The sequence below is a fragment of the Bufo bufo genome, chromosome 5, assembly GCF_905171765.1.
Source record: "Bufo bufo chromosome 5, aBufBuf1.1, whole genome shotgun sequence".
Taxonomy (NCBI): Eukaryota; Metazoa; Chordata; class Amphibia; order Anura; family Bufonidae; genus Bufo; species Bufo bufo.
In genome coordinates this window covers 217833880-217857246 of record NC_053393.1, presented here as the reverse complement: position 1 = coordinate 217857246, position 23367 = coordinate 217833880, and the positions used below count along the sequence as shown (strand labels likewise).

Below are 23367 nucleotides of genomic sequence, written 5' to 3'. Positions count from 1 at the left end.
AATTTAATTGTGTTGATGTACTAATATTTATGGACATGACTGTAGATTATTTAAAAAAATCTGAATTTTAGCCCGGATTTCGACAAAATTGCAGCAAAATCCATGGCAAATTTCTTCTGCTATATATGGACCCAGCCTTACAGTGCACTTCACAAAGTGCTGTGCTTCCCAGGGCTTCTGCAGTAGAGACAAATCTCCTCCTAAATATGCGTGACTTTTATTGACTTTCACATAATCTATGTACCATATGTGTCTGATCTACATTTAGAATGTCAGTGTAAGAACACAGTTTATTAAGGGTCACAACTTTACTGTTATCCATATGAATAACTTCTGTCGAGTAGGATGAGTTCCCTGCCTGGATGGAGGAGTTCCTGAACAGCAGGTTTTTATTATAGGCGTATTTAACAAAGTGCAGGAACACAGTGTGCTTCAAACTGTAGATTGCCAGTGGTGGGATTATCATGGAGCTCAGACGAGCCTGCCTTGTTCTGTGCCTCTTTTGCTTTGCCCAAGTCACCTATCAGCAGAAAAAACAAAGGCAAGCTAATAAAGGTGAGTTGCTTTTGGTAACACGCGTGTATGTTTCAGGACTCCAGCATGTAAAATTATGCTCATTCTGAATTGTTTTATATGAACATAATATTTCATAAAGTGACATTTTAAAGACCTACTTGACACTGGATCGCTTTCTTCTTGTCTGGTATTGACAGTTTTTATGCTGGTTTCTAGAAGGTCGTCAACTCCACTGTTTCATTTTTAAGGACAACATATCCAAAAGTCACAAAAATGATCATTCCAATCACAATAACCTCCTAAATAAAAAATCACACCCATCTATTTTTTGGTGGGCAAATGTTACCTGTTTCACAGATTGAATTTATGGACACTAGGCAATCCTGAACAAGCAGAAACTCAAGCAATTTCTACAGCTTGGTAATCCATGTGGCGTTAATGTTACATAATAGTGGTGGACAGAGTCCAGTTCTTGAGGATATTCACATGCCAAAACTCCTCTCCTGCCACTGTGGATCCATATATGCTCTATCCCTTTATGAAATAAATGTCTGTACTGATGTCTATAGAAGTAAACATGTGTATATATACTATATGTACTGTATATTTCCAGTTTTGATCTACAGAACTTTCACTTATGGTGTCTAAACATTGGCAGAACTGAGACTACCTACTGCTAGGGGGAGTTGAAAAGACAGTATTGGAAATGTAACAAATTGGTCTATATTTTAGGTATCTAAAAGTATATAACTACACCATATACCTAGTTTTATGGCAGTATGAACTACATTGGTCACAACGCAATAATACCCGATGTGCTTTAACCATCATATGGATTTGGGATTTAACCAATGTAATGATCTATAGACGTGCAACTTGAGTGGCTTTTAAGGTTTATGTTTTCTCTTAGGACTTTAATAAGACACATTTTTATGAGCTTTTGGCAACTCTTTAGAAAGTGTCAGTTCTAGTGTTGAGCGAAGTTTGTGTTTCAAGTTCGGCGTACAAGGTTCGGGTTATTTAAGAATTCCATTATGGATTTCACTACCACGGAGCATAACTTACATGGTCCATGATAGCGAAATCCATAATAGAATTCTTAGATAACCCGAACCTTGTACGCCAAACTTGAAACACAAAGTTCGCTCATCCCTAGTCAGTTCCAAGTCCAACAGATGAAGGAATGTAGTATCTTTAAATATTCTAACAAAACAGATCATTCGAATAAATTATACTGCCATTTCTTATGTCAATGCTTAGAAGTCCTCTTTTATTTTTAACTGTAAAGGAACCCATAGGTTCATCCAAATCATGTGAATGATGTAACTTGACAGCTAGCTCATGAAAAATTAACTCTACCAGAACAAATCCCCTACGTACTAGGACTTTCTGTGGTGGACAATTAAAGGTCTTCCATGTAGTAATGACTGCGTCAATCACAGAGGCATTAAATCACAAGACTTCATGCCATGCCCCTTCATCTCCATGCCACGCCGACTCCTAAATCTGTTGGACTCCCAATTTAACGTTTTCTGAATTCCTTAAAACAAAAGCATGGTAACCTGTATTCCAAGACAATGTTTGAGTCTATTTGTTATAGAAACCCAGGGAGACCAGGCAACATATTCACTTTATATAATGTAGTTGTTTCCCCCAGGACATTTTATATGTGCAGAATGGGAGGAGGATTTTTCTTTTAGAGACTGGAAAAATTTGGCTGAATCATTTGCTAAACTTTCTATTAACCCAGCCTTGATGGAATCCAGCTAGAAACTTCTCATGCAATGGTATTTGACACGTCAGGGTCTGGCATGGATCTACCCTGGATCCTTCTCTCGTTGCTTTAGGCTGAAGGCTCACTATTATGTATTTGGTGAATGTGCCCTAAATATGGAATTTCTGGATATGGTTTTATTATCTCTTAGCCTGTGACACACATTTCTGCTTATCTCCCCTCTAGTAACGAGTCAGGATCGATCACTTGGCCAACAGCTATCTTATTCCTGTGCCCAGATTTATCCGTTTTTTTTTCTTTGTTACTTTCTCAGTTCCAAATAGCACTTCATTAAAGGGGTTTTCTCACTTCAGCAACTGGCATTCACGTATACAAAGTCAATATAAGGCACTTACTAATGTATTATGTAGTCTAGTCCATATTGCCTCCTTTGCTGGCTTGATTCATTTTTGAATTGCATTATACACTGCTCTTTTCCAGGGGTTACAGCCACCGCTGCAGTGCAGATATGAGGTGGCCGGGACATGAGTTGTTGTGCATGTGTGCCTATGTGAGCTTCCATGGTCTCATCCACCAGAGAGGCTGGTGCTTTTTCATATAGTGTACAAGCATGGCCACCACTGATGGATTGTATGGTGGTCGTAACCCATGGAAATGCGGAATGTATAATGTGATGGAAAAATTCAACAAGCCAACAAAGGAGGCAATATGGACAATAACAATACATTAGTAAGTGCCTTGTATTAACTTTCTCTACATGAAAAAATGCAATTTCCTGAAGTGAGAAAACCTCTTTAATTTAACATTGTACATTCATAATACCAAGCATTGGACTTGTGCACAAGACATATGACATAGGAAGCATGATTTTGGCCATATTAATAAAAAAAAAATCATTCTTAAACATATAGCAGCTCATGACACCTATATAAAATTTAGGCTTCTGCCCAAGCTATATATCTTCTACTACAACACTTACATCCACATTGCAGCCCAGGATAAGGTGTCATGGGAGGTCCTTTCTGCAACCATACTTCTGTAGTCCTTATCTGCACTTTCCTAACATCTCTAAATTATAGCTAAACACGTATGGGCTTGATAAGAATTTAGTTTAAATGAGTGTTTATGCGCTGGCTGGAGTTCAGAGACAAGTGCTACCGATCCAGCCATTCATAAGTTAAGAAACAGCATGGCACTTGCCTTGGGACAAATTCACATTTTAGTTTATTCGCTTCACAGCGGATACATATCACCGGTATACCGTAACTTGATACACACAAACTGGCCTAAGGCCGTTTCACATCTGTAGACACTTTCTCGTCTCGAGGCCTTGAGAAAGCGTCTACTGACGTGAAACGGCCGTGGACTAGTTTGTGTGTATCAAGTTATACCCGTGATATGTACCCGCTCCGCTGTGGAGCGAATAAAAGAATGTGAATTTGTCCCAAGGCAAGTGTCGTGCTGTTTCTTTCTAACTTGCATACGGTATATTGCGTTTGCAGTATCTTCTATTGTGTACTGAGCCCCATGGACATTGTGGAACCACAAGTCTCAGGATATCCATTGAGGTAGTGCCGGCTATGTCTTTTTACTGGATTGGCTGCAGATCCAGCTGACAGACACAGTGTGAAGCAGAGAGCCTGCTAGTCTGCAAATCCACTGAAACGGAAAACTGGAGAAGAGAAACTGTTGACCGTTTTTAATAACTTATTGAAAAAATTATTTTTAGCCAAAAATGGGTTTACTTAGGCTACTTTCACACTAGCGTTTTTACTGGATCTGGCAGGGTTCAGCAAAAACGCTTCCATTACTGATAATACAACCATCTGCATCCGTTATGAACGGATACGGTTGTATTATCTTTAAAATTGCCAAGACGGATCCGTCATGAACTCCATTGAAAGTCAATGGGGGACGGATCCGTTTTCTATTGTGGCGGATTGTGTTAGAGAAAACGGATCCGTCCCCATTGACTTGCATGGGGGGTCAAGCCGCATCCCAGGACGGAAAGCAAACTACAACATGTTGCGGTTTTCCTCTGGTATGGGAACGCAACTAAACAGAACGGAATGCATTTTGGAGCACTCCGTTCTGTTCTGTTCAGTTTTGTCCCCATTGACAATGAGTGGGGACAAAACTGAAGCATTTATTTCCGGTATTGAGACCCTATGACAGATCTCAATACCAGAAAACTAAAACGCTAGTGTGAAAGTAGCCTTACAATAATAAAAAAATACCTCAAAGGTGTCCATAGCCTTTATTTTCAGTATTCACTCTTTAAAGAAGAGTAATTCTGTTATGCAGTGATTTCAATCATAAATCACATTTGAGAAGTTGTATTTTTTCTATGATTACATGCATAAAAGTATACATTTGTGTATTATGTGTACATGGTATGTCCATAAATACTGTGGGGGTAATTTATCATTGCAGGTGTATTGGAGGTTAGTTTTTAGATTGGAATTGCTATGCCCACATGCACTAAATTTACGATGTTGTACAGTAACAATAAATTTGGCGCAATGTGGTTTGTCCTTTTTCAGCACGCCTGGGGTATGTCTGGAATAGAGTTGTGACTTTTTAAAAAGTCGAACTTCATAAATGTGTCACAAAATTGATCTACTCTGAAATTCAGACAAAATTTTCACTCCAAAACTTTAGGTGATGTTGGAAATTTTTGCGTTCGTAACCCCAAAAAGTCACAGAGCTTGTACTTTTTATTGTGGTATGCAGGGCTTAAAGGGGTATTCCCATCACATACAATGGGGGCATATCGCTAGGATAGGTGCGGGTCTCACCTCTGGGACCCACACCTACGACGAGAACGGATCAGGGAGAGCTGTGGCTGGAGGACTCCGGATTTCCGAGGGTCCGTCCAACACCAAGTGCTACTCCCATAGAAGTGAATGGGAGCGCACCTCGCACGAGCGCCCCCTGCTCCCATTCATTTCTATGGGGCAGACAGAAATAGGCGAGCCAGCGCTCAGCTATTTTCGGCGGCCCCATAGAAATGAATAGAGGATGGCTGTGCATGCGCAGTGCGCCCTCCGTTCATTTCCCCGCTCCGTTCTCATTGTAGGTGCGGGTCCCTATCAGACAATGGGGACATATCCTAGCGATATGCCCCCATTGTCTGAGATGGCAAAACCCTATTAAGGAATTTTGCGTGTTTGGGAGCATAACTTTGCATAGTGGTACTATGTGAGCATTTATGGAGTAATATACAGGGCGGATTGGGAACTTAAAGTGGCTCTAGAATTATTTTTTTAAGTGGCCCCATGTTGTAGGTGGATCCAAATTGACAGAAGACAGGATAAAACAAGTAGGCAGGAACAACAGAAGTAGGCAGCGCCTGTAATACCATAGTGCAGCACAGAAAACCGCCCCAACCCAGCAGAACCAAATACCACAGGGCAGCACAAAATACTGCCGCCCCAACCACAGTATTCAGCTGTATCACAGTTGAGTTCAGGAGAGCACCTGTTAAAGTGAATGGGACTGAGCGCAGTACCAAGAACAGCCGCTATACAATTTATGGCGCTGTGCTAGGTGAGCAGGGATAAGGCCGCAGCGCACACAGCGGCGGGGGTCTTGGATGTCAGACTCCCACCAATCAGATACTGATGACCGATCCTGAGGATAGGTCATCAGTAGTAACATCCCGGAAAACCCCTTTAAAAGCTGTGAAGCTGTGGATATTCTTAGGATCTAGTGTTCTTGGAAGTACTTAGCAAAAAATAATTAGCCTTTCGAGCAAGGGCAAGGAACTATGCCTCATAGGATCCACCATGGACAGGGCTGTTCTTAGGATAGTTTTACCCCCTGATTGAAGGCCAGCCCTGAAAAATATATCAGAGAACATGTCTACTGTGAGTTATTGGATTTAATTGTTGTTCGTTGTGCCCTGCCTAGCGGTATTATTTGTTCACTATATGGCTGTATTATTCACTGGTTAAAGATTCTTTTTTATTTTCTCCTCTAAAACATTAAAGGGGTAGTGCAAGTTTGGGGGTGGGATGGGGGTGGCAAACTGACCTGCAAAGGGAAGCATACTTACTTGCTTTCTGATGCTGGCTCCCAATTCCTTCCTTCTCTGCCCTCTGCTGCTCTGCTCGGTCCCTGAATGTAATCTTCCGGTTTGACGCCGCTGCAGCCAGTCATTGGCCGCAGCAGTGACGTCCTCCCCTTGTGTCACATGACCACTTGACATCTTGCAAGGGGAGCAGGTCACCCCTGTGGCAAGCGATTGGCTGCATTAGCATCAAACTGGAAGTTTACATCCAGGGACCCAAACGGAGCAGCGAAGACTGGAGAGCGCAGGAATCGGGAGCCATATCGGGGAGCAGGTAAGTATGCTTCCCCTCACAGGTCTGCCCAGGAGGGGAAGTTTGCCAACCCCCCATAAGCACAACCCCTTTAATAAGACCTTAATAGATATATGCATATTGCGCTAATGTGCCTAACATATTCTTTGATTGATCGGTCATTTTGCACTGTTTATATTATTTGCGTATTCAGCAGATGTAGTCACCATGAAAATGTATGAAGATCTAAAGAAGGCTTTACAAGATCTTCAGCAAGATGTAACTCACCTAAAGGAACAACAGGCATTGCAGACAAGTGAGTACTAATGATCATATAAGATTGTCTAGAGCCCTTCTGCTACGGTATCCCCATGACAACCCTTCCTGTCTGAGCACTAGCCTTGATTTCTATCTATTCCTTTATACCTCTGTTAAGGGGTGATAAAAAACTGAAGGTTTACAAACAACATCTCCTAGCAACCATCAGTGAAAAACGCATTGCATCCGCACTTGCTTCTGGATGCAATGCGTTTTTCACTGAAGCCCTGTTCACTTCTATGGGGCCAGGGCTGCGTGAAAATATAGAACATGCTGCGTTTTTCATGCAGCGCAGAACTGAATGGTTTAAAAAAAAAAACATTGAAATGAATGGGTCAGGATTCAGTGCGGGTGCTATGCGTTCACCCGCGTGTAAAACTCGCTTGTGTGAAAGGGGCCTAAGAATCCTTAATACCATGCCCACACAGTGATTGACAACCTTCTGTGTATACATACTCATATGGAAAGCTGTTAAAAGGGTTTTCCGAGACTTTTATACTGATGACCTATCCTCTGGACAGGTCATCAGTATCTGATCAGTGGATATCCGACATCCCTGATCAGCTGTTTGAGAAGGTACTGGTAGTGCTACAGCGTTCCCTCTGCTCACCAAGCACAGTTCCATCCATTGTATAGCGGCTGTGCTTGGTATAACTGCTCACTCCCATTCACTTCTATGGGGCTGAGCTCTGCCTAGGCCATGTGACCAATGAACGTGAGAAGGCCACTATTGCAAGTGTCTTCTGAAACAGCTGAAGGGCAAGAGACCCCCACCGATCAGATACCGATGATCAGTATAAGGCCTAGTTCACACGAACCTTTTTTTGCGGGTGTACGGGCCGTTTTTTGTGTTCCGTATACGGTCAGTATACAGAACCATTCATTTCAATGGTTCCGCAAAAAAAACGGAATGTGTTCCGTATGCATTCCGCTTCCGTATTTCCGTTTTTACGTTTCGTTGAAAGATAGAACATGTCCTATATTTGGCCGCAAATTACGTTCCGTGACTCCATTAAAGTTAATGGGTCCGCAAAAAAAAACGGAACACATACGGAAATGCATCCGTATGTCTTCCGTATCCGTTCCGTTTTTACTGAACCATCTATTGAAAATGTTATGCCCAGCCCAATTTTTTCTATGTAATTACTGTATACTGTATATGCCATACGGAAAAACGGAACGGAAAAACGGAAAGAAAACGGAAACACAACGGAACTCAAAAACGGAACAACGGATCCGTGAAAAACGGACCGCGAAAAACGATAAAAGCCATACGTTCGCGTGAACTAGGCCTAAAAGTATTGGAAAACCTCTTTAATCACTTTATATGGGTGGAGTAATCAGGACTCTTATTGTCTCTCCTATGAGTCCTTTCTGGATGTACTCTGCTTTTTACTCAGAAATTATATACAGTTGTCCCTTAAGATACAATGTCCTTAGGATATAATATTTTTAGCATACAATTGTCTTTTCTGATCCATCGTCAGTTGAAACTAGACTCAACATACAATGTCTCAGACTCAGACCCAGACCCAGCCAATCAAGGCCACTTCTCTGGTAAAATAGATCTATCAGTTACTAGTTATCAGCTATTCCTGACTGTTATATGTAAGGACTTGTTTTATCTGTCTTAGTTATCTACTTATTTTTCTTAAATGTTCATTTTCTCTTATCTTGGATGAAATTTTCGGGCTTTGGAACCGATTACTCAAGTTACAATGGTTTCAACATACAATGGTCGTTCTGGAACCAATTAATATTGTAACTTGAGGGACCACTTGTGTGTGTGTGTGTATATATATATATATATATATATATATATACACAGTTGCAAGAAAAAGTATGTGAACCCTTTGGAATGATATGGATTTCTGCACAAATTGGTCATAAAATGTGATCTGATCTTCATCTAAGTCACAACAATAGACAATCACAGTCTGATTGAACTAATAACACACAAAGAATTAAATGTTACCATGTTTTTATTGAACACACCATGTAAACATTCACAGTGCAGGTGGAAAAAGTATGCGAACCGTTGGATTTAATAACTGGTTGAACCTCCTTTGGCAGCAATAACTTTAACCAAACGTCTCCTGTAGTTGCAGATCAGACGTGCACAACGGTCAGGAGTAATTCTTAAAAATAATTGGATTGGCTCACCCTCCAAACAGTCTGGAGTGGGTGCTCCCCCTAAGTGAAGATATCCCCAATCTTCTAAATTGTGGTAACTAAAAAAATAGGTGAGAGGGGCACACCTGCATATGGAAATCAGATGGAGTTACAGCCAATGCGTTTAATACCATTTATTTGTGTTCTCAATAAAATCAATTCACAATAAAATATATATCTCTGCACAATAAAATAGATTATATAAATATGAGGTACCTCAATCGATTGCTAAAATACAATTATAACATAGATATCCACACGTGTAGGCTCAATATATTCGCCAGTGTATCACTGGTGGCCAGTAGGAATCGTAGATTGGTGCAAATTCCAATGCGCAAATGGGGTGCGCTATGTCTCTGCTAGTGTTAAATGGTATCTAGCAACTGTCGCTAGTATGTAGCAATTGCAAACAAAGTCTCATAGTGTTGCTGATTTGTCTTTACAGCAGATCAATTGGAGTGTTATAAACCTTATTGTGTGCGAACACACTACTCACAGTTTTAGAAGCGGTGGAATAACTGTTTGTTCGTGCTTAGCGTGGCGTCCCACGTGTTGTAGCACTGAAGGTCTTAGTTCCGGTCCGCTCCCGATGTGAGTATGCAGGGTATCGTGGCTAGGAAGGAAACTGTCCGTTTAGGCGCCGGGGTCTAAGTACTGTGACCCACTGAATTGTCGGCGTTACTTTAGTGTCTGTAGGTATCGACACACAGGGACTTGGATTTCTTCCTTTCTGCTATAGAAAAAGCGCTTCCAAAGATTCCAGCGGTTGCGCAGGTTGTATGCTGCGGTTCATATGCTGCGGTTTCTCGAGACTTGTGCACCAGACGCGTTTCGGAGTTGGCAATGACTCCTTCCTCAGTGGGACCAAGTCTCGAGAAACCGCAGCATATGAACCGCAGCATACAACCTGCGCAACCTCTGGAATCTTTGGAAGCGCTTTTTCTATAGCAGAAAGGAAGAAATCCAAGTCCCTGTGTGTCGATACCTACAGACACTAAAGTAACGCCGACAATTCAGTGGGTCACAGTACTTAGACCCCGGCGCCTAAACGGACAGTTTCCTTCCTAGCCACGATACCCTGCATACTCACATCGGGAGCAGACCGGAACTAAGACCTTCAGTGCTACAACACGTGGGACGCCACGCTAAGCACGAACAAACAGTTATTCCACCGCTTCTAAAACTGTGAGTAGTGTGTTCGCACACAATAAGGTTTATAACACTCCAATTGATCTGCTGTAAAGACAAATCAGCAACACTATGAGACTTTGTTTGCAATTGCTACATACTAGCGACAGTTGCTAGATACCATTTAACACTAGCAGAGACATAGCGCACCCCATTTGCGCATTGGAATTTGCACCAATCTACGATTCCTACTGGCCACCAGTGATACACTGGCGAATATATTGAGCCTACACGTGTGGATATCTATGTTATAATTGTATTTTAGCAATCGATTGAGGTACCTCATATTTATATAATCTATTTTATTGTGCAGAGATATATATTTTATTGTGAATTGATTTTATTGAGAACACAAATAAATGGTATTAAACGCATTGGCTGTAACTCCATCTGATTTCCATATGCAGGTGTGCCCCTCTCACCTATTTTTTTAGGAGTAATTCTTGACCATTCCTCTTTACGGAACTGTTTCAGTTCAGCAATATTCTTAGGATGTCTGGTGTGAATCACTTTCTTGAGGTCATGCCACAGCATCTCAGTCGGGTTGAGGTCAGGACTCTGACTGGGCCACTCCAGAAGGCGTATTTTCTTCTGTTTAAGCCATTCTGTTGTTGATTTACATCTATGCTTTGGGTCGAGGTCCTGTTGCAACACCCATCTTCTGTTGAGCTTCAGGTGGTGGACAGATGGCCTTAAGTTCTGCAAAATGTCTTGATAAACTTAGGAATTTATTTTTCCTTCGATGATAGCAATCCGTCCAGGCCCTGACGCAGCAAAGCAGCCCCAAACCATGATGCCCCCACCACCATGCTTCACAGTTGGGATGAGGTTTTGATGTTGGTGTGCTGTGCCTCTTTTTCTCCACACATAGTGTTGTGTGTTTCTTCCAAACAACTCAACTTTGGTTTTATCTGTCCACAGAATATTTTGCCAGTACTGCTGTGGAACATCCAGGTGCTCTTGTGCAAACTGTAAACGTGCAGCAATGTTTTTTTTGGACAGCAGTGGCTTCCTCTGTTGTATCCTCCAATGAAATCCATTCTTGTTTAATGTTTTACGTATCGTAGATTCGCTAACAGGGATGTTAGCATATGCCAGAGACTTTTGTAAGTCTTTAGCTGACACTCTAGGATTCTTCTTCACCTCATTGAGCAGTCTGCGCTGTGCTCTTGCAGTCATCTTTACAAGACGGCCACTCCTAGGGAGAGTAGCAGCAGTGCTGAACTTTCTCCATTTATAGACAATTTGTCTTACCGTGGACTGATGAACAGCAAGGCTTTTGGAGATACTTTTATAACCCTTTCCAGCTTTATGCAAGTCAACAATTCTTAATTGTAGGTCATCTGAGAGCGCTTTTGTGCGAGGCATCATTCACATCAGGCAATGCTTCTTGTGAAAAGCAAACCCAGAACTGGTGTGTGTTTTTTATAGGGCAGGGCAGCTGTAACCAACACCTCCAATCTCATCTCATTGATTGGACTCCAGTTGGCTAACACCTCACTCCAATTAGCTCTTGGAAGTGTCATTAGTCTAGGGGTTCACATACTTTTTCCACCTGCACTGTGAATGTTTACATGGTGTGTTCAATAAAAACATGGTAACATTGACTGTGATTGTCTATTGTTGTGACTTAGATGAAGATCAGATCAAATTTTATGACCAATTTGTGCAGAAATCCATATCATTCCAGGTTCACATACTTTTTCTTGCAACTGTATACTGGATCTCAGCTTCTCACTCTCTATCATATCCTGCTCTCAGATGAAGCAGCAGAAATCACCTGACAAGTTCCCTTTAAAGGGGTTGTTTCCCACATCTCTTTTTTACTTTTATGTAAAAACTAACTGGTTTGAGTTTAGGGTGCCATCCTGACGGTCCCCTGGTTTTCACCTTTTAACCCCTATACATGGATCTGGTCTTCACTGCAGAGAAGTCATCAAGCCGCTACATCAGGTATGCTCAACCTGTGGCCCTCCACAGCCTACAGCTATCAGCTTACAGCAGGGCATTGTGGGAGTTGTAGTTTTACAACAGCTGGAGGGCCGCAGGTTGAGCATGCCTGCGCTACATCATAGTCCTGATGTTGTTGCCAGCTGACCCATGGGGTTAGAGACACCAGTGCGATGCACTGAGGGGACAGGTAAAAATCATGGTCAGGGCAGGCAGAGTTCATGCATATCCGTGAAACTTGTCCAAGGTCAGGGCAGGCAGCAGTGGTTCAATACGGTAGTCAAGCTATAGTCAGGGCAAACAGCAGATAATTAAAGTGGATGAACAGGTAGAGTTACAGTTCAGGGACAGATGAGTACCCCTTTTATGGAACACTAGCAAGATAGGAAACTTAGGATCAGGCACCCTCCCCTAGGGGAGGGTGCTTTAAATATCTAGAAGTAAACTGCGATAGGACAGGAGAGACTAAGGCTGTACATGCTGACTCTTTAAGAGCCGGGAAACGCGCACACCCTTAGGCGAAGAATACAGCAGAACAGCGCAGGCTACAGCCTGCAACAAAGGAGCAGTGCGGCAGCAAGCAGGCACATGGAATGCCGACATACAGACCCGCTGTGTGAGGCAGAGGAGTGCACGCAGGTCTGGACCTGCGGTAAATCAAGATGCAGAGTGGGGTAGGAGATGTGGGGCCTGTGCCCACCGGGGGGAACAAGATAGCGGTGGGCACAGGCTTCCATCGTAACAAGAGGTATAACCTCAGATCTGTGACATTTGATGTTACTGAGAACAAGGGTTTCCAAATACCCATTCTCAGCAAAATAGCAGCATGAGCATGCATCATTAGGCCACATATTCACAGCAAGATAATGTGGATTTTGCCACAGATTTAATACATTGAAGGTGTGATATCTGTGGTTCATGGCATTTTCTCAAAATAATGAGCATGCCGTGGATCTGCCATCCATATGCATTATACCGTAAATTGTTGTGGACTTGCGGAGCAGATCTGCATCGCAAATATACAGCGTCTGAATTCACCCTTTTAATAAGGATGAGCGAGAGTGTCGGAAACAACCAAATGACCATGTTCTTTCAAACAGTTCCACTCGTCTCCGTTGACAGCAAGTACTTCTTCCACTATTTGGAAAGGTTAATAGTGAACCATTTTTTAAGCAATGGTTAGGTCAGACTGCACTTAAAGGATAACTGTCACATTTAGACCCTAATTTCAATTTTCATATATGTAGTTACTAATAACATGATATTCCAGAATCAGTTACTATTAGACTGACTTACCCCATATTTAATAAGATTCAGCCCTTAGCAACCAGTCTGCATAAAACTGCAATTTCACTATTCAGTTAAGATGGCCGCCACTGCCCTCACCCTGAGGCTAATCCCGCCTGCCCTCACTACCCGCAATGCATTGAGCTCCTCACATGCACTAGCCAGTAACAATAGCCCCCCAAAAGTGTCAGTAACCAGAGCCCTCCCCCCTAAAGGGTTAATCTGCTGCAGCACAAAGGGGTCCTCTTACCACATGTTGCTTTCATTTATACACTGAGCAGACGGCAGATCTCCCTTCCCTGGTCTGCGCTGCTTCAACTCTGCATTCTCCAGCTCTGCTGAGTGAGGGAGCGTCTGCCAAGCGCAGGGACAGGGAGAAGTGCACACAGCCCAGGCACTGTTAGCAGCTGCTGGGGAGGACCTGGCTTTAATAATTTACTTACAGTCCCTGGCTGTCAGTAATGTGACCTTGCACGCAGCGTGCTCCGTCTATTAACAGATAGACCGACCATGCCTAGCAACCCTATTTTAAGCACAGGTAAAAATAGGCAGTACCGGGCATGGGTGTAGGAACCCCCAAAAATCTGGGGGGGACAGCATTTTTGCTCGCCGGGTATATTCTTATTCAGTAAAATGCGGGTTGTTTATATCGTTAAATTTTAAGTGTGTGTGTGTGTGTGTGTGTGTGTGTGAACCACCCCACACACACACTTACAGTTCTGAAGACTCAGGGGTGCTGACAGGCTTGGCCGGGCAGAAGGAGTGTGGGAGACTGTGAGGCCTTTTTCTCCAAGCTGCTCCGGATCAGTGCTCTGGGCAGCTGGGCTCCAGGCTGGAAGTGGGCACAATAAGAAAAAAATATTTTTCATTACACCTCAGGTCAGACCACCAATCAGACCCCCAATGTTAATCAGACCTCAGCTAACAGCCCCAGTAAGATCCCCAATGTTAATAAGACCTCAGATCACACCTCAGCTCAGACCCCGATATGAATGACCCCCAATCAGACCTCAGATAAGAGCCCCATGCCATGCCTCATAGCAGCCCCCAGTGCCTCTCATCAGCCAGTAATAACAGAACCCCCCCAATCATGTGCCAGTAATAACAGACCCCCCCAATCATGTGCCAGTAATAACAGACCCCCCCAATCATGTGCCAGTAATAACAGACCCCCCAATCATGTGCCAGTAATAACAGACCCCCCCAATCATGTGCCAGTAATAACAGACCCCCCCAATCATGTGCCAGTAATAACAGACACCCCCCCAATCATGTGCCAGTAATAACAGACCCCCCCAATCATGTGCCAGTAATACCAGACAGACCCCCAATCATGTGCCAGTAATACCAGACCGACCCCCAATCATGTGCCAGTAATACCAGACCGACCCCCAATCATGTGCCAGTAATACCAGACCCCCCCCAATCATGTGCCAGTAATACCAGACCCCCCCAATCATGTGCCAGTAATACCAGACCCCCCCAATCATGTGCCAGTAATAACAGACACCCCCCCAATCATGTGCCAGTAATAACAGACCCCCCCAATCATGTGCCAGTAATAACAGACAGACCCCCAATCATGTGCCAGTAATACCAGACCGACCCCCAATCATGTGCCAGTAATACCAGACCGACCCCCAATCATGTGCCAGTAATACCAGACCGACCCCCAATCATGTGCCAGTAATACCAGACCGACCCCCAATCATGTGCCAGTAATACCAGACCCCCCCCAATCATGTGCCAGTAATACCAGACCCCCCCAATCATGTGCCAGTAATACCAGACCCCCCCAATCATGTGCCAGACCCCCCCCCCCCCGCCTCCAGCCATGCCCATGTCCCGCCTCCACCCCTGGTCGCTGTCACACCGCGATCGTTACGCCCCTGAAGAGGCTCATTAGCATACTATAAGTCTTTATTTTAAGAGAACGGCGGCCTGTGGTAGGCAAGGAGTTATAGAACACACTGTTATGTACTGCTCCAAAAGAAGATACAAACGGCACTTCTGCTCTCAGTGATGCGGTGCGCGTGTCCCGGAGAAGATCCACAGATAGTTGTATAGTAAGGACCAGCACTCGCTCTAATAGTAATTTCAAGTAGATTTAATGGTCACATACAAGTGATAAGTGACGCGTTTCGGCTACTGTGAGCCTTTGTCAAACGTAATGGATACAAGTTGCAAACAATTCAAATAGCCCGCGGTGGAGCCGGAAATGACATCAGGTTACCATGACAACGTTGTAAACAGAAGACACAACAATGCAGAGATAATGATTAAACAAGTGGATGAACAGATAACTATCATTGCTTAACAGGGCACCATGCTTTGCAGTGCTACATTCTATTGATCATCATAATATTATTATAGTATAATGTTCCATACTGGATGCTAGAAACTGTAGCAAACTTATACAGAAGAAAAAAGGAAAAAAAGAACATAATTAATTCTCAGTGCACCATGCTTTACAGTGCCACATTTTGCTAAACCTTATATAATGATGTAAAATACTGAATGCAGAGGTGCTACAATTTTGCGTGGTAAACTTACGCCCTGATCAAGCACTAAATGACATGGATTGGAGTCAAGTTCTCTGTGAAAGAAAGAAAGAGGGAACATGTTGAAAGGGTTACTGCACACTGTAACTTACAGAAAACTATTTACATCATAATCACGATTTAATCCCTTTGGTTCTAGGGTTTGCAGGCGATGAATCCAAAAGGCTTCTCTTTTTTTGAGCATTTTACACCTGTCTCCTCCTCTCCGGGCAGTGACACGCGCTCTATAATCTGGAAGCGCAGCTGGGAGATGGCATGTCGGTGTTTCTCAAAATGATATGGGATGGGAAGTAGTACATTTTTCTTTCTAATGGTAGATTTATGTTTGCAGAAACGGTCCTCATGGAGGTCTCACCGACATACACAAGACCACAGGGACACTTCAAGAGATAGACCACGAAATTGCTATTACAGGTAAAGAAGCCATTTATTTTAAATTTTTCCCCTGTGTATGGGTGGGTGAAGTGTTCTCCTTTAATAGCACTAGAGCAGTGTATGCATTGAAGGCATGGATATGTCCCATTCTTGGGTGTTGAGAGGGTGGCCTGGCGCAGGGTATGTCTGTCGCTACCTACATCAGCCCTGACTAAGATGTCTCGGATATTTTTACACCTTTTGTAGCATATCATAGGGGGAGATTGAAATTCTGTAACATTGGGGTAGGTTCTGCTGAGAATACTCCAATGTTTATTGAGGATAGTCCTGCATTTATTGATCCAAGGGTGGTATTTCACCACGAAGGGAACTCGTGGCTGTTTATCGCTAGTAGTGGAGCTGTCTTTAGGTGGTTTCGCCTGTTGTGTATTTAATAGGTCTTGCGGATAACCTCTGTTACGGAATCTATCTATCATTTCTTCCTGACGTGCTGTTCTCATATTGGTGTCAGACACTATCCTGTTGTGACTAGGGGAGTGATTTTTTGACTGCAGGGGGATGGTTACTGGTGAAGTGCAGCAGACTGTTGCGGTCAGTATTCTTGGTATATAGGTCTGTGTGTATCTGCCCCTTCTCATCCTTTATAACCCATGTGTCAAGGAAATTAATTTTAGACATATCTGAGTGCACGGTGAACAGCTCCTTCCAAACAGAGTTGATGTACTGCCTGAATTGTTCGAGGGTTCGAATGTCGCCCCGCCACACGCAAATAGGATAGTGTCTGACACCAATATGAGAACAGCACGTCAGGAAGAAATGCTAGACAAGTTTCGTGACAGGTTATCCGCAAGACCTATTAAATACACAACAGGCGAAACCACCTAAAGACAGCTCCACTACTAGTGTTAAACAGCCACGAGTTCCCTTCGTGGTGAAATACCACCCTTGGGTCAATAAATGCAGGACTATCCTCAATAAACATTGGAGTATTCTCAGCAGAACCTACCCCAATGTTACAGAATTTCAATCCCCACCTATGATATGCTACAAAAGGTGTAAAAATATCCAAGACATCTTAGTCAGGGCTGATGTAGGTAGCGACAGACATACCCTGCGCCAGGCCACCCTCTCAACACCCAAGAATGGGACATATCCATGCCTTCAATGCATACACTGCTCTAGTGCCATTAAAGGAGAACACTTCACCCACCCATACACAGGGGAAAAATGTAAAATAAATGGCTTCTTTACCTGTAATAGCAATTTCGTGGTCTATCTCTTGAAGTGTCCCTGTGGTCTTGTGTATGTCGGTGAGACCTCCATGAGGACCGTTTCTGCAAACATAAATCTACCATTAGAAAGAAAAATTTACTACTTCCCATCCCATATCATTTTGAGGAACACCGACATGCCATCTCCCAGCTGCGCCTCCAGATAATAGAGCGCGTGTCACTGCCCGGAGAGGAGGAGACAGGTGTAAAATGCTCAAAAAAAGAGAAGCCTTTTGGATTCATCGCCTGCAAACCCTAGAACCAAAGGGATTAAATCGTGATTATGATGTAAATAGTTTTCTGTAAGCCACAGTGTGCAGTAACCCTTTCAACATGTTCCCTCTTTCTTTCTTTCTTTCTTTCACAGAGAACTTGACTCCAATCCGTGTCATTTAGTGCTTGATCAGGGCGTAAGTTTACCACGCAAAATTGTAGCACCTCTGCATTCAGTATTTTACATCATTATATAAGGTTTAGCAAAATGTGGCACTGTAAAGCATGGTGCACTGAGAATTAATTATGTTCTTTTTTTCCCTTTTTCTTCTGTATAAGTTTGCTACAGTTTCTAGCATCCAGTATGGAACATTATACTATAATAATATTATGATGATCAATAGAATGTAGCACTGCAAAGCATGGTGCCCTGTTAAGCAATGATAGTTATCTGTTCATCCACTTGTTTAATCACCATTTCTGCATTGTTGTGTCCTCTGTTTACAACGTTGTCATGGTAACCTGATGTCATTTCCGGCTCCACCGCGGGCTATTTAAATTGTTTGCAACTTGTATCCATTACGTTTGACAAAGGCTCACAGTAGCCGAAACGCGTCACTTATCACTTGTATGTGACCATTAAATCTACTTGAAATTACTATTAGAGCGAGTGCTGGTCCTTACTATACAACTGTTATGTACTGCTGACATCAGCCCATCGCTAATGTCAGTCAGCTACATAACGTAACGTTTTTTCTGATGATTGACAGATTCTGAAACCTGTTTAAATGGTTTCTACCACCAGAAATACTGTTATGTAGCTGACTGATATAGTGATGCGCTAATGTCAGCACTACATTACAGTATGTTTCTAACGTTAGTCCCTGCAGCCGTTTTTGCTAAAAAAGCACTTTTATTATATTCTAATGAGCCTCTAGGTGCTATGTGGGCGTAAAATCAGCACCTAGAGGCTCCGTCCACTCACCCATTATCCCGCCCAGGTCCAGTGTTGTGCCCGCCCAGCTCCTCTTGATTTATGGCACGGTCCGCCGCATCGCTGCCGAAATCCCGCGCCTGCGCCGTTCACTTCTGTCTTCGGCGCAGTGAGTGAATGATGCGATCCTGGTGCCGGATTCCTCACTGCGCCTGTGCCGACTACGTCACAGTGAGAAAGCCGGCATCAGGAGAGCGGCCTTCACTCACTGCGACTGCGCCGAAGACAGAAGTGAACGGCGCAGGAGCGGGATTTTGTCAACGCTGCTGCGAACCGTCACATCAATCAAGAGGAGCGGGGCAGGCAGAACAGGAGACCTGGGCGGGATAAAGCGTGAGTGGACGGAGCCTCTAGGTGCTGATTTTACGCCCACATAGCACCTAGAGGCTCATTAGCATATAATAAAAGTGTTTTTTTTAGCAAAAATGTCTGCAGGGACTAACATTAGAAACAGACTTTTACACACTTCAAATGTTTTATATACCTTTTTAGAAGTGTCTAGGACAGGTGTCAGGACTGTCTTGGTCACTCTGCAGGCAGGGCACAGTGGGCACTGGGCTGGGCACTACTTGGGCAGGCTGCTGGTGGACTGGAGTCTACTCTGGAGAAGAAGAATGATTTATTTAAATTCTCCCTCCCTGCCTCTCTCTCTGATGTCACTTCCTGTGTGGAGTCTGGACCTGACTTCCTTATCAGAGAGAAGGAGGGAGGGACTGGGAGGCAGAGGAGGAGCGAGCAGTCTGGAGACTGAACAGTGAGTTAACCGCTGCACTGCCTGGCACTGGCAGCCGCATCACTGACTGTAGTGTAGACTACTGGAGGAGGAGGGGGGAGGCTCGGGAGCACAGCTCAGCTGATCACCCGGCCACCGCAGAAGTGAGGGACTGATAGTTTTAAATATACGATCGGAGTCTCAGACGGGTGGCAACCCTCGAGCCTGGGGGGGATTTAACCAAACCTGTCCCCCCCGCATTATTTTCTGGGGGGGATCCGTCCCCCCCGCTTCCTACGCCCATGGTACCGGGAACAAAAATGCGGAATTAAGGGGTAATTGAATACACAGTGAAAAGTTGAAATAGGACCACCAAGGTTATATTAATCACCACAATCCAATACTCAATACGACAGTTATCCTTTAACTTTTATGTTCTCTCTCTCTGTCTATGGGACAATCCCTTTAAAGGGTTGTACAGGATTTTACTATTGATGGCTTATCCTCATAATAGGCCATCAATGTCTGCTTGGCGGTAGTCCAACACCCCACAACCCTGTCCATCAGCTGTTTCACAGTAGCTCCGGCACTGGAAGTCAAGCTGGATCTTCTGCAGAGCTGTGTAGTTCCAGCACCCAAACTTCTGTAGAACGGGCGGTTGGCGGTGGGGTTGCACAACATTTCTAAAATTAAGGTCATTTATTTTACCACAGTTTTTTAAAATTGATATTGAGTTTTATGATGCTTTTATTCTAGTTGTGTTATAAATATTCTCATTATATTTCCAGTTTGCCTGAAAGGTGGCAAGGCTCTAAACAAATGTTTACTGCACTTTCCCGAAGCAAAGACTTACCATGAAGCCAGTGACATCTGCATTTCTCAGGGAGGGACCCTGAGTGCTCCAGAGAACGGAGATGAAAATGATGCTTTATATGAATATGTTCACAAGACCTTAGGCTCGAGTTCAGAGGTTTGGATAGGCATCAATGATATGGCTAATGAAGGAACCTGGGTTGACATGACTGGTAACCGCATCTCCTTTAAACATTGGGAAACTGAAATAACCACCCAGCCTGATGGCGGGAAGCAGGAGAACTGCGCATCTCTTTCTGCTGTTGCCGTTGGCAAGTGGTTTGATAAAAAATGCAGAGACACCCTGCCTTTTGTGTGTCAGTTCATGATTGTTTAGCTGCTCACCATGCCATGAAATAAGCTAACCACGCTTAAGAGCTCATGTAACAAAATCACACTGCATATATCACCTGAAAAAGTACATGCTAAGGCTACTTTTACACTAGCGTTTTGGCTTTCCGTTTGTGAGATCCGTCATGGGCTCTCAGAACAGTCCAAAACGGATCAGTTTTTTCCCTAATGCATTCTGAATGGAAAAGGATCCGCTCAGAATGCATCAGTTTGCCTCCGTTCCATCTCCATTCCGCTCTGGAGGCGGATGCCAAAACGCTGCCTGCAGGGTTTTTCTGTCCGCCATGTGGTGCGGAGAAAGAGGCATCCGTCCTGACACACAATGTAAGTCAACGGGGACGGATCAGTTTTCTCTGACACAATAGGAAAACGGATCCGTCCCCCATTGACTTTTAATGGTGTTCATGACGGATCATGATGTCATGGCTATAGGAGACATAATACAACTGAATCTGTTCATGATGGATGCATGCGGTTGTATTATTACAACGGAAGCGTTTTTTTCATATCCATGATGGATCCGCAAAAAACGCCAATGTGAAAGTAGCCTAAGTTGTACGTATAGTAGTAATAGACTAGATCCAGACTTTAACTTGCTGCCCCAAGTATATTTATTTACACCTCATATATTGTATATAGCTTATTGACAGTGGGAGTAAGTGCTATCAGTAACTGTATCCTGTTAAATGCAAATAAAGTCTTTGTTCATAGTACAGTTATTAATGTTCTGCAACTGCTTGGATTATTGGAAAGTCAAAGAGGATATCCAGCCAAAAAGGCCAGAATGTCAAATAATCAGTTACATTCATTTTACAGATTGTACGTACACAGGCTCGGACTGGCCCACCGGGGAGCCTGGGAAGTCCTCGGTGGGCCCCCAAACCAGCAAGTGAGCTTCCTTGCTTAGAAGCTGTCTGCGATAGGCTCTGCCCCCTGTACACAGTCAAATGCATGCTGCTTGCGATTTTTCCTAAATGAGAAGGAGGGCTCCACACCAGCGCTAACTCATGGGAACTGACAAGTTTTTGTGTAATCAGCACTCCTGGTTATTAAAGCTGTTTCCACATGATCTGATTTTCATAAAATTGCGGAAAAAAACACTGCATTTTGCCACGATTTAATGTAAATTAGATCATGTGGAAACAGCCTTACTCTGACCAGGAGTGCTATTTGGTCTTAAATCTGTCAGTCAATAGCACTGACAGGATCTCCTCCAATGAGGCAGCTCTGCTAGAAGGACTGCTGCTGTGTGATCAGTCTGGAGCCCAGCCCTGCTGCAGCGAGGGGGAGGAGCCTGGCTCAGGACCTGGGGGCACAACTAGCAACACAGAGGGCCATGAGGTGAGGAAGTAATCTACATATATTGTAATTGGTCTAAAAGAGTGCCTACATGTATGATAGTGTGTGTATGTAATAGTGCCTGCATGTATGAAAGTGTGTGTATGCAAGAGTGCCTGCATGTATGACTGTGTGTGTATGCAATAGTGCCTGCGTGTATGATAGTAATTGTGTTTGTATGAAAGGGTGCCTGCATGTATGAAAGTGTGTGTATGAAAGAGTGCCTGCATGTGTAGAAGTGTGCGTGTAAAAGAGTGCCTACATGTATGATAGTGTGTGTATGTAATAGTGCCTGCATGTATGAAAGTGTGTGTATGCAAGAGTGCCTGCATGTATGACTGTGTGTGTATGTAAGAGTGCCTGCATGTATGACAGTGTGTGTATGCAAGAGTGCCTGCGTGTATGACAGTCACTGTGTGTGTATGAAACGGTGCCTGCATGTATGAAAGTGTGTGTATGAAAGAGTGCCGGCATGTGTAGAAGTGTGCGTGTAAAAGAGTGCCGGCATGTGTAGAAGTATGTGTGTAAAAGAGTGCCGGCATGTGTAGAAGTGTGCGGTAAAAGAGTGCCGGCATGTGTAGAAGTATGTGTGTAAAAGAGTGCCGGCATGTGTAGAAGTGTGCGGTAAAAGAGTGCCGGCATGTGTAGAAGTATGTGTGTAAAAGAGTGCCGGCATGTGTAGAAGTGTGCGGTAAAAGAGTGCCGGCATGTGTAGAAGTATGTGTGTAAAAGAGTGCCGGCATGTGTAGAAGTGTGCGGTAAAAGAGTGCCGGCATGTGTAGAAGTATGTGTGTAAAAGAGCGCCTGCATGTGTAGAAGTGTGCGGTAAAAGAGTGGCGGCATGTGTAGAAGTGTGCGGTAAAAGAGTGCCGGCATGTGTAGAAGTGTGCGGTAAAAGAACGTCAGCATGTGTAGAAGTGTGCGTGTAAAAGAGCGCCTGCATGTGTAGAAGTATGTGTGTAAAAGAGCGCCTGCATGTGTAGAAGTATGTGTGTAAAAAAGCGCCGCCATGTGTAAAAGTGTGCACGTAAAAGAGCGCCTGCATGTGTAGAAGTATGCGTGTAACAGAGTTCTGTTACTGTATCTATGCACATAGCATGGTTCTGTTACTGTATCTATGCTCGCAGCTTGGTTCTGTTACTGTATCTATGCACGCAGCTTGGTTCTGTTACTGTATCTATGCACGCAGCTTGGTTCTGTTACTGTATCTATGCACGCAGCTTGGTTCTG

At 43.8% G+C, this 23367-nt stretch overlaps 1 protein-coding gene across 2 annotated transcripts; it reads left to right on the top strand.

Annotated features, from left to right (window-relative positions):
- The first annotated feature begins 396 nt into the window (after positions 1 to 396).
- Positions 397 to 20974, top strand: CLEC3B (C-type lectin domain family 3 member B). Of its 2 annotated transcripts, none has more exons than XM_040432171.1 (3): positions 397 to 555; positions 6770 to 6871; positions 20385 to 20974. In XM_040432171.1, the coding sequence occupies exons 1-3, from the start codon at positions 465 to 467 to the stop codon at positions 20783 to 20785; spliced, it is 594 nt and encodes a 197-aa protein (XP_040288105.1). In that variant the 5' UTR covers positions 397 to 464; the 3' UTR covers positions 20786 to 20974. The 2 variants fall into 2 exon arrangements, with proteins under 2 accessions (XP_040288105.1, XP_040288106.1); XM_040432172.1 differs by having other exon boundaries at positions 429 to 555; positions 6773 to 6871.
- Positions 20975 to 23367: the final 2393 nt, after the last annotated feature.

What these genes read in the sequence shown, in the direction of transcription:
- CLEC3B (XM_040432171.1), top strand. Translation starts at nt 465, where the DNA reads ATGGAGCTCAGACGAGCCTGCCTTGTTCTGTGCCTCTTTTGCTTTGCC. An exon ending in ACAAAGGCAAGCTAATAAAG is followed by an intron (nt 556 to 6,769) that starts GTGAGTTGCTTT and finishes TTGCGTATTCAG; the next exon opens with CAGATGTAGTCACCATGAAA. An exon ending in ACAACAGGCATTGCAGACAA is followed by an intron (nt 6,872 to 20,384) that starts GTGAGTACTAAT and finishes TTATATTTCCAG; the next exon opens with TTTGCCTGAAAGGTGGCAAG.